The 12307-nt window shown below is 47.3% G+C and overlaps 1 protein-coding gene across 1 annotated transcript in view; it reads right to left on the reverse strand.

The window, feature by feature from the left end:
* The window catches only part of GALNT17 (polypeptide N-acetylgalactosaminyltransferase 17), a 214499-nt gene extending 203044 nt beyond the window's left edge, over positions 1-11455 (reverse strand). Inside the window, exon 1 of the mRNA XM_054847501.1 lies at positions 10713-11455. Within this exon, the coding sequence (XP_054703476.1) occupies positions 10713-10950 (238 nt within the window). The 5' untranslated portion in view covers positions 10951-11455. The remainder of the gene's footprint in view (positions 1-10712) is intronic.
* Between the last annotated feature and the right edge of the window lie 852 nt (positions 11456-12307).

Raw genomic sequence — 12307 nt, forward strand, 5'->3', positions numbered from 1 at the left:
CATTAGGTCTAATTCTGCCCCCATCTTCCGCTTCATTCTGTTGTGTGATTTATCTCACTAAATGAGAAGCGGTTTGGGAATGGCCTGTTTCTCACTGCTTTATAGCACCAAATATATGGAACGTGACCCAGCCAGGGCCGCTGGGCAGGGTCATAATGTAAGTGACTGGTAATCACTTCATTAAGGCTACATTCCAGTCGTTTGTTATGGTAAGGAACAAGAAGTCAGTCAAACTTCTCTCCTCTTCACTTTTTCTGTTCCTACCTCTGTGATGCAAGTTCCAATTATCTTCAACTCACCAAAACACATCTGCAACTTTTTCTTCGTTCTCATGCCATTCCCCACATATAAACCTCTTCACCTCTGGCTGTCCTGGAGACTCTCATTCAGCAATGCATACGGAAACCTGAATCTCTAACTTGCATAATTTTTCTAATATTATTCTAAGTAAGTGACTTGTCCAGCATCACACAAAACGTTGGAGGCAAAACTGAGCCCTAACCCTTTCCTACAGAATGCCTGGTGCCCTTGCTGGGACACCAGTCCCTCCTGACTACACGAATAACAACTACGAGCAAACGGAAATTCCGCATCATGGCGTTTGGTCTACACTTAGCAAAGGGCAAAGCACAACACGGCCCCAGCCTTGACTGCAGGTTTCGACAAACAAGCGTAATGGTTATTACTATTATTGTCTTGTCACTGCAAATATGAAAAACTGAAATAAAATCGAGCAGAGTAGGGTTTTTATGTTCCAAGCTATTTAAAGCATTCAGTGTTCCAGTGCACTTTACTAAAGGTGGTACGCACTAAAAACACACAAAGGTCAACAAAAATTATTTTAAACCCAGCAAAGGAATATATGCTAGCTTTAAAATATCTTTAAATGACTTTTCTTTTTTTTTTTTCCTCCTTTATGCTTTTAGAGTATGATCAAGCAATTGTTTTGGAAGAATTTGTAGTAATTTGGTGCAAACATGAGTGCTCTCATGATTTAATTTAAAGTGTAATATAGGCAAAGACCCAGAAAGAAATGCAAATTGTTTCATTTTAAAATTAACCTTCTCACTTCATCTTTATGCTCTGAGAACATGCACAACCATGGTGGGCTATTACGCTGCCCGAAACACTGCACGCAATGAAGATTAAAACAAAGGTTGAATAAATTCTGATGACCGTCAGGTAAGAGACTTAGCTTGACTCCTCATGCTCTCTGCAGCTTGAGGAAACACCCAAAATAACTCAGCCGAGGCACTGTTGGTGGCTGTTAATCCACTGTTCATTTTTCTCTTGTAATGGTTTTCCGCTTTCTGTATTTCAGCAGCACTTACACACGGCAAGGAAAAGCAATTTGGATTTCCATTGCCCACAGACACAAAAAGGCCCTACTGTTATGATGAGACGGGAGAAAAGAAACTCCTGTATCCCGTTTAGGTGCTGGGGAACGGAGCCAGGGAGAACAAGGATGCTGCAGGGCCCAAAGGCGGCTGTCCTGGTTTCAGCTGAGAGGGAGTTAATTTTCTTCATAGTAGATAGTATGGGGCTACATTTTGGATTTGGGCTGGAAACATGTTGATAATACAGAGATGTTTTTGTTACTGCTGAGCAGTGCTGACACAGAGCCAAGGCCTTTTCTGCTTCTCTCGCACCACCCCGCCAGCGGGATGGCTGGGGGTGCGCGAGGAGTCGGGAGGGCACACAGACAGGGCAGCTGACCCCAGTGACCAAAGGGATGTTCCGTACCATATGACGTCACGCTCAGCATATAAGGGACTGGGGGGAGGAGGAAGGACGGGAGGAGCAGTGGCATTTGGGGTGATGGCATTTGTCTTCCCAAGTCACGGTTACACGTGATGGAGCCCTGCTTTCCTGGGGATGGCTGAACACCTGCCTGCCCATGGGAAGTGGGGAATGAATTCCTTGTTTTGCTTTGCTTGTGTGCAGCTTTTGCTTTACCTATTAAACTGTTTTTACCTCAACCCATGAGTTTTCTCACTTCCACTCTTCCGATTCTCTCCCCCATCCCACTGGGGCAGGGGGGAGTGAGCGAGCGGCCGCTTGGGGCTCAGCTGCTGGCTGGGGTCAAACCACCACGGTGGCTCACAGCAGAGCCCCGAGCCCAGCTCTGCTGCCCCCGAGCCCAGCGCCTTTCTCTACCAGGCTCCAGACATGCTAGTGCTGGGCAATCGTGCTTCAAACCGCAGGAAGGAACACAAAACATTTCTGTTTGCGTGTAAGCTGAGGGTACTAAAGGGAAGAGGGACCAAGGATTCCCCTTCCTGCCCCAGCATCAAATGCTGCCATGTCACACAGTTGGTTTTACTGTGCTAAAATTCAGTAATCAGGTGCAACAAGGCATGCCAGCTGTGCAGTAAGAAGCGGTGATTTACCGCGTGTGACACAGCCCCAGCTTTTAAGAGATCTTTCCTTCTCCCTGTCAGCGGGAAGAATGGCGCTCTTACACAACAGCCTGCATTGGACAACCGACGAAGATCCCTAATTTTAAAAAATCCATTTACCAAGAGTTATCACATTACTCCCATACACAGATCCCGTGAAGCCGTAGGTATTTCCTGTTCCAGGACTGAACGAGTGCTGTGTTACAGCAGATAGCCTTTAGCATCGCTGCCTGTGGGTATCAGGTATCGGAGTGAATCACAGGGAGCGAATCCCTGGGAGGGCAGTATCATAGGAACTGGTACTCATTACACAGCAAGAGGCGTGCGAGTACAGATCATCAAGTTTTTAAAAAGGAAAAGGCAAACTGTGATTTTTATCCAACTCACTCCTGATTTTAGGGAATTGTCTTTCTTTTTTCAGATAACTTTGCATCTCCCCACCAACACAAGCATCAAAGCTCTAAGATTGCATCAGAAGCATGGTAATTGTTCAATGACAGCAGAGCAGGGCTCAGCATAGCACTCTCCTTGCACGTAAAGTTGCACGTAGGGCTCTCATTGCATCTTTACCGCATTATTTTTAGAGAACCGTCAGTGAATGTCAGAATGTGGGTCGATAGCTATTAGATTTATAGGCAGAACTAGCTACGCTTGTAGCAATAAGATGTAAAGCATTCAACAATTTCTTGAAGAAATTTGACCACGGGGATTGGGGCTAGAAAATACGGTTGCTAGTACTCCCAAAACTGTTTAGGAAAAATAATACTGTACCGCTAGGATACATTACTGAAGTTGAATCACTGCTGTTGACTCACTGTAGGGTCAATACTATGTGTATTCAGTTGGAACAGTGCTCTACAGACTTTGATAAGGACATCTTACCAAAAAAAAAGTCTCCTTTTTACGTCCTCACCTACCCCGGGATCCAGGCGTGTCTGGAGGAGCTGGGAACTGGCAGCCTGCCAGCCCACCGTAACATCTGGACCAGATTGTTCAGTTTTAGATAAAGATTAGTGGCATAAATCACAAAATGAGTAAAACCTTTTTAATTACCTGAGAAGGCTCATTTCTATTTTCTTTTGCGCTACACCTTATTAACAGGTAGATTTGCTCACAGGCTGCATACAGCATTTTCTTATTAGAAATGCATGCGCTTTCTGCCAGGAGACAAGTACTGAGGGTAGACAGTGGCCAAGAGCAGACCAGAAGGACTCCCCAAAATCCACGTGCGTTGACAGCATGTGCCTAAAGTCAACTTTGTCCATCTGTCCTCCCTGATCAAAGCAAAAGATTTCCAAGACGGCAAGCGCAGGACTGTCATCTCAGCAATGCCTGCTGCCATCCCAAAGGCCTCGGGGTACCCGAGCTGCTGCGCAGCCCGGCAGATGTGGCGCTCCACCGACGGCTGAGCCGTGCCCTTCTGGAGCGGCAGCTGGAAGCCAGGCAGGATGCCTTCGGGCACTCAAATGTCGCTAGATGCCCATGTTTTGCCAAATGCATCCAGTTCCAAATGTTCTTACTGGAGACACAATACATAGTCCATCGCTGATCTGGACCGAGGCTTAGAAATAATACTATAATTCACATAATTACAGTACTCTTTTTATTTTTTTCTTTTTTCTCCTGTATCCTTAGAAAAACATTCATAAAGGCTGCCTAACCAATTTGGCAACATAAATCTAACGTACCTTTAGTAAATTTTACCATTGAGGTAAGGTTCTGTTTCTCCATTCAGGCAGACCTGAATTAATATGCAAGAATAAAATACCAACGTTGTCACTATTTTCTAGTCACTGCTGTCGCATCTCATGAATCCTGTGTTGTCTCTGCATGATAAATGTGTTAGTGGCTTATTACTCATTCATTGCCAATGACAGTGAATATTCAGATGATGATGCCAAACAACTATCGAAAACAAAAATTATCTATCAGTTCCTAGTCAGCCGGGTTGTAAACTAAATGTCATGTTAACGTCTAAGCTTCCAGATGCTTCCTAAATGACTATCTGAAGCCTCGTCTTTTAACTCTATTATTTTGCTGAGAAGTATTTCTTTTATTCATTCTTTGATCAGTATCAGACCCAACTTCCATGAACTCGCTAAGAATAATTTCCAGACAGCAGCTCTCAGGTGTCTTGAGCTTACGCAGACCCCTCTCCTGCAGTTTATAATTTTTGGCTGAGAACTTCTAAAAGCACATACAGAATCTGGATAATTTGCATTATTCCTAATGGGGAATATGGCAACCAAATCTGTTAGGTGTAGAATAAATATCGAAGCTGCAATTTTTATCAAGTTGCTATGTAAGGCCATACAAAATAATAGTTAGTTTCTACTTCAGAAATATCTCGGTAGTGGGGTAGACAGGGAAATAACACCTCGGATCCTGAGTGATACCCCCAGTTAATACAGCAGTCACAGTCACATCCCCGTAGGTCATCACTTCATCACATCATCATCATTTCCTCTATCAAAAGATTTCACCCAGCGAGGCTGTGCTCGTATAAAAAGCTATTTTATTTCATTAACATGAATAAAGTTTGGGCCCTTCTGCCTACAAATAGCATTTCCCTACTCTCAATTATTTACATTTAGTTGTTTCTCGTAATCAGAGAATTTCTTAGCTTTTTACTTAATGTATTACCTACCAGTTAAAATCTTAGTATTACTAGTCTGTGGGTGTAACGCTATTACATACTACTAAATGGCTGATAGAACCGCTTTTAATCTGCATTATTTACATATAGAATTTTTATAATCGGTAGTTAGTTAAGTTTGTAATGTACTTTGAGGATGATAAGTGTTACAGAAGATAAGCATTATCTTATCCTTATGGGAAGTAAATCCACATATCTCTGAAGTGGTTTAAGTTAATTAAGTGCCACTTTACAAGGGGGATAGCAAGACCGTGCAAGAGGCTGTTTCAGTATCAGCCTCGATGTCCATACCCGACCCTCGCAAAGTTAATTTCCTAATTGGATAAGCAGATGAGAGCGCAGTCTGTATGCAAGGAGGCTGCTGGCATGCACTTGTTCATATCTCAGCATGTGCAAATAATTCCATGTGCAAAGCACAGATGCAAGCTTGTTTGAAAAATGAACATAGGGTTATTTAACCACCAAGGAATTTAAAGTTCCTCTTCAACTTTTAACATTTGGTAAAGATGCAATTCACTCTCTGGGCGCTTCTTTAGCGCAAGGGGGAAAAAGCCACTCTGCTCACCCATTTTCTGGCCAGCTTTATTTCAGCGGTTCTTCATCGCTGGCTTCTCGTTTCCAACAATTTGCAAATAGCTTTTATTCTCCCTGATCTTACACATAATCTGTTGTGAGTTTACAAAATAAAATTTAAAAGAGCAGTTTAGGATAAGTCAGCAGTGCCCTTTCACAGTGTTTTCTGTCTTACTAGTATTTAGCTTGAAGTAAAGAATTTTTATACTTTTTTTTTTTTTCACACTACTCAGAAAGACGCCACATCATTCCCGTCTCATTGGCTTCCAGGCAGCTGAGCGCTCACTAAATTCAGCTGCTGTTGTGTATCAACCAAAAAGCACTACAGAGGGAGTTTATAGCCTTCGTGCTCCTCGGAGGTTTTAATCCAAGACGCAGCCCTCTGCTGAACGCGCTCCAGCAGACGCGGAGGTGTTTACCCCGACATAGCCGAGGGTGGCTGGGCAGGAGGTTCCTTAGATCACCAGTGACCAGCAGAACTGATCTGCTGATAGTTGTTCAAGGCGCTCAGCTATGGGTAGATACGGATAGTGGCTTCCCCACATGCAAACCAAGGCTTTGCTTCGAGTACTCTCCTTCCTGCATTTCTTATTCTCAAACTAGCAGCACTATTTCATTACTAAAGTATTTATATATTGACTTAAAGAGCTTCTTGCAAACAGGGTTTAGAACAGGGGACTGCCCACCTTTGGGCAGGATCAGGCTCAGAAGGACAAGGACAAAAACCAACGCGCAAACCCAGATTCTGGCTCTTTCCTCCTACCTGGGATGAATACTTAACATAGGTGCAGCTCCAGCACCCTGCACACGTAAGGAAACCTGCTTATGGGCACTATACCAGCCTCCTAGTGCCTCACTGCTGATGACCAACCTCTCAGCACTTCTCCCACCTTGGGCAGGCACCGCTCAGGGCATGCGTCAGCCTTATCCTGTCTCCTTCTGGGGAGGGGGTGAACGCATGCTGCACTGCTGTCAACAGTTCCCTTTCCCACACCCTGGGTGGGGTGAAACACAACATCAAGAGGACAAAGGGAGGTGGAGAGTTCAAGAGAGTTCAAGAAAGAAGAAACGCAGCCAGACAAAAGCTACCTGGGCAATTCCCACAAGGCTGTGCTTGTAGGAGGAGAGACGAGCAGCTTCTCACCATGCACTGGACCTGGGACCCATCCCATTGAGAGGTGTGTCATGGTGAGCAAAATCTTTGTACACAGTTTTACAAGGCAAACTGCAGCTTTCCTCAAGTCATGTCACTCATCCTATACACCACTTTGACGTTAACAAGTTGGCCCGCCTTTGATGTCTCGGGAGCCTACAAAATGCACAATTCCTCAAATTCCTCTGGAGGGAGAGGGTTTAGGTAAACTGAAGAGTTTGCCCAGCACTGCCCAGGAAGCCCATGGTTGCAGCAGAAGCTGAATGCTCTTCCGAGTCTTTATTCACTCCAGCTTCTCACTAGCTAACTAGTTTGCACATAAGCACAGGAACCCTCTCTTTGTAAACACAGACCCAACTGAAAAGTTCATTTGCATGAATCTCCATAAAGTTGGAGATAATCTGGACCACAATTTTTGCTTATGTAAATGCCAGCACACAAAAAATTAGGTTTGAATCAAAAAGACAAGTTGTAGTTAATACCCAGAGTAAAACACACACGTTCCTTCCAGGCCTTCATTAGCTTTCTCTGAACATCTGCTGAACAAGAAAATTCCATCCATAAAAGTGCCTACAGAAATTAAAAATCCTCTGAATTCTCAGGTAAGTGCATACACATACAGAACCCTCCACTGCAAAGGGCACCCTCGTATTTCTTTGCGACCGTGGGAGCCATCCAACTAGAGACCAGCAAAAAGTAAAACCCACAAGACTTGAGCAATAAACTTTTAGAAAGAATAAAGCACACGTACAGTTCTCAATCAGTTTTAGGCTAAACGAAGACTGAATAGACAAATTTGGACAAACTCAAGTCTTCTCATGGATACTTTATGAATTACAAGGAGGTGAACACTAAGCAAGGCCACCGTTGGCTGTGATGACTCCCCAGTCCCGTTCAGCATCCCCAAGGTACTCTTGCAACCACCGCCTCAAACAAGCTCCCCACAGCTGACATGAAGTAACTGTGGAACTGCAACCCCACCTCACAGTGGCTGGAAAACACTACAAGATCAGCAAGATGCATCACCTGGAGAGCGAGGAGTCATTGCAGGAGGCAGACTGGGCCACGTTTGGGACAGCTCTTCTTGTACAGAGAGCACTAAGAGGGGGCCCAGTGTTACTTCCAGAATGGTGCTGCAGAGAAATGCCATTCATAAGGAACGATTGTGTAAAATTGCTCCTTTGCCAGACCCAAGGCAGTGTTGTTTAGCTTGTTTTCATGGCCAACATTTATAGAAATGAATAAATATACGTACATACAAAATGAGGGTTGCCATACCAGAAGGTGCTGGTATTTCCAATATGCTTTACACTACATGATTCGAAAAACAAAAACACTGCAGTGGTATGATCAAATTGCTCATTTGATCTTTACAGAACGGAGCTTTTTAAGAGATTCTGTTTTTTAAAGATGGCTTCAACTCCCACTGAAATCCAGCCAAGTCCTCTAACGCAGAAAAAAAATCCATAGCTAACTGCACCCAAACTGTGTTTTAGTTTCTCTCTTTGGCCAAACGCTTCCCGATACTCCCCAAGGTGCAGGCTTTCCATACGCCACACTATAGGATACCACATTCTAACATTTTGTACATGCTAAACTACAGGTCAGATTTAAAACAAAACGCAATGGAATTTAAAACCTTATGCAACAGAAAGAGAATTCTCTCAGTGGATGCGTTTTGCAGGGAGCTTGTCTAAGAGCATATGGTGGGTTTTGTTAAGCACTTCGCACCAGCATGCAACTTCCCTATCCTAAAAGCAAAAAAAAAAAAAGAAGTGAGTTCATATCTGCATACTTCAAGCAGGCACTAGGATTTCAGGTTTAGATATTCTTCAAGTGCCCAGAATGAATGCTGATTCGAACACAGAAAATTCCTGGCGGGGAAGCCAGTCCGGCTGGCTCTGCATCCTCAGTCCAACAAGCTGTCTCAGCACACTTCACTGTTTCCTTTTAGTGGCAGCGTGGGGGGGGTTCACCTGGCCCCCCCACATCTTGCTCTAAACCCACCTCTTGCTGAAGCACAACACATAGACATCACTCAGAGAACAGAGCACATCAAACTTTTCTAAAAATTACATGTACAAATACATACTTGACCCAAAGTTACATAACCACTATGCCAGAGCTATTTTTTAGCCAGACTCATCAGTGTCGCTATAAATCACCCTGGTATGCGGAGGCCATACAAGATGTCACATTTATGTGCTCAGCTTTCTGCCTGCCCTAAGAAAACATTTGTGATGTGGGCGACACATCTATTACCTCTCTGCCTCCCCTGGTCTTTCGGTGCGTGACTGCTCTTCAGCACTGAGCACACTCCTGTACTACAGCGTAAACGTACGCCGAGTGCCCACAGCAGCCTACAGACGAGACGGCACACTGAGAGCTGTCCTGACGTTCGCGGCTCCCGTTACAAGCACCACCTAGATCCCAGAGCGCACCAGAGCAGGGAGTCCCACCTTAATCTCCACAGAAGGGTAATAACTTATAATTTCAGCTCTCCCTCTGTATTTGGGGGAATGGTAGACGGTATCATGATTACTTGTCCAATACCAAGGTCCCAGTATGAGGTCTCCTGTCATGAACTGCAGCTATTGCCCCTTTTTAAATAAGTGCCTGCATCTTCCTGGAAACTTCTGCCCTGGCAATATCCAGAAGCAGCCAGTTTCACAGTTTGATTATAAAAAACATCCAGCCTTCTACCTTATTCCTTGTTAGTGTTTTGTTTTCACCCAACAGCGCTGCTTCAACATCTTGTGGTGCTAGGCGCTTCCATAGGCAGGACAGGTCTTGCATGCAAGTGTATGAAGTAGCAATATAAATAACACTCTGCTACTCAGCCGAGTGCTTCTCATTTTGTACAGTGCCTGCCCCAAAGCACAAACACTGACCAGGACAACTATTACACACCAGGAAAGGTACGTTGTATTCCTGCACCTGCCTCGCATCCTCAGTGCGGCAATAGCTCTGATTCAGTACGGAGACACAGCGCACGCCGGCTTTAGGCTCAACACGGCACAGAATCGTGCATTAGCTTCATATTCAAAACTCAGAGAGGGAATCACACTGACATTGCCAAAAACATTAACTCTGCTAGTTCTGCAATATGAAAACTTGCAGTCGTTAAAGCTACAGAGATTGGAAGCAATAAATGGGACTTTTAATTGAGATTACATTCCCAGTTGTGAATCTATGGGGAACAATTTAAAAAAAAATTGGCTTCCACAATCAGTGTTTTAATTAGATACCTCACCTAGATTTCTAACATCTTTACAACTCGTTTCTCTATCCCGCACGGCATCTTTAAAACTCCCTTTCTACATCTCAGAACTACTGAACCTGGTGAGATTTTAATAGAAATCCCTTCACTATGCTATAAAGAAAAGCATTACTTGAGATTTTAATTAGCAGCTGTCAATGCTGAGCCATAGGAAATGCTGAATAGTTTCCTTAACTTACTAGAAAAAATGCATTTTGCTTTCTGACCTTCTGCACTCAAATGATGCAACATACTTTAGCCATTTAAAAACTCCCTTCCAAAAAACCAACGCTGTAGTAGTAAAAGCCATTCCCTCAATTAATACAGCGCGTGCTGCTCCAACCCGCATTCACTCACTGAACATCCTTCTCATTTGATGCAGAAATCACGATGCTGTAATTTCCTGACCATTACTATAAACCTGAAAGGCAGCATTGCGTTATTATGCTTTTCCTCCCATCCTGTGCAAGGTACTCTGAGATGTAAACACAAAGGGAACTTGGAAATCGGACAGTAAATTCATTCAGTCTGTTGAGACTCTGTTTACACAAAAATACAGGAAAAAGCACGGTCCTATCGTGCAAACTCCAAGCAAGCCGCGCACCCGCTCTTTGCCTCGATTCACCACCCGTGACCGTACCCAAAAGGCATTAAGAGCAGAACTACTCCTACCGTTCAGCTGCCTGTAGACTATATCTTCTAGGAGGGAGAGTCTCTTCAGCACTGCATCCTGGATGGAGCTGATGCCGTGGGCTGTCAAGTTGGCCACTTCTGCCCTGGGATGGATGTCATGGAAGGAGTCGCCGCTTTTGGCCGTGATGGGTCTGCACTTGGCCAGGAAGAGGACGAAGCCAGCCACCGCGATCAAGTTTAACACCAGCAGGACTTTGACTCTCCTCAAAGAAGCCATCAAACTTCCCGAGGGGCACCGCCAGCCGCCGCGCTGCCTGCAGGGCTAGGGGAGCGGGCCGGCAGGTGCCCGCCGCTGCGCGCACATCCCACGCCGCCACACGCCGCGGGGGGCTGCGCGGGGAGCGCCCGCGCCCCAGCCCGGCCCCGGGCTCGCCGGACCAGCCGCGGCGGGGAGCGGAGGGGCTGCGGGGCGCCGGCGAGGAGAAGCGCGGCTCGCCGAGGCGCGCCGGAGCCCGCCCCAGGCTACGGCCCCGCAGAGAAGACGCCGCTGCGGGGGCCGCCCGCCCCGCTCCGCCCGCCGCCGCGCTGCCGCCGGTGCAACTTCATGCCCCGCGGAGAGCGCCCGCGCCTCGGCTCCGGGGCGGCCGCGGGGCCGGAGAGCCCTGCGGCAGCGCCGCCGCCGCGCCTGCCTCCGCCGGCCGCGCGGGGGGGGCGCGGAGCCGCTCCTGCGCTGCACGGACGGGGCATGCCCCGCCGGCCGCCGCCGCCCCGCCCCGGCCGGAGCCGCCGCCGCTTCGCTGCACCGCGGCGGGGCGGGGTGGGGGGGGGGAGAGCAGGGGGCGGGCGCGGAGCTCCCCCCCCTCTCGGCGCACGGGGAGGGGGGAAAAGGGAAAGTCACCGCGGCGGATCCCCGTCTCCCCGCCCCACGACCCGCCGCGGGCGCGCAGGGCCGGTAGGCTGCGGCAAGCGCCGCTCCGCGCACCGCCCGCGCCTGCGGAGAGCGGCCCCGCCGCGGCCCGGCTGCCGGGAAATCCCGGGCTGGAGGCCCGAGCCCGGCGCGGGCACCGCCGCCAGACGCTCAGGGCCGGGTGCTCGGGGGCGGCGGGGCCGAGCGGGGCAGCGGGTGGTGGGCAGCGGCCCCAGCCCTGCCCCGGGTGGAATTCTGCTCTGGTCAGAAGGGGATGGGCACGAATAATTCGCTGTGCAGTTTCACAGAAAGTTTCGCCGCCCTCCAGGCTGGTGCGCGGTCCTTTCGCGAACTTTGCTCCCCGGCTTTCCCGGAGGAAAGCTTTCTCCTCTCACTTGGAAACCTGGCTTCCTCTGCACAGGCGTTTAGTCGGACATGAAGCAAACCATCCCGCTTTGCTATGTCTCGGCAAATGTTCTGTGCCAGTGCAAGGGAATGGCTTCAGAACTGTCACCTGGGTGGTTAGCGAGGATGTTCCGGACTTCAAACATCATCATGAGGTAGTGTTAACCATCATAAGCGAGGATTCGAATCCAAAATTTGAAAGGCAGACTGGTGAATATCCTTATCTGAGAAGAGAAAAACCTATCTATTCAGGGCTTTATCCATTTGCCACAGTCAACCCTGCTTTTCAGCAAGATGAGGTGAAAATGGATTAGAAATTCAA

This window comes from Grus americana, chromosome 19 (assembly GCF_028858705.1).
Source record: "Grus americana isolate bGruAme1 chromosome 19, bGruAme1.mat, whole genome shotgun sequence".
Taxonomy (NCBI): Eukaryota; Metazoa; Chordata; class Aves; order Gruiformes; family Gruidae; genus Grus; species Grus americana.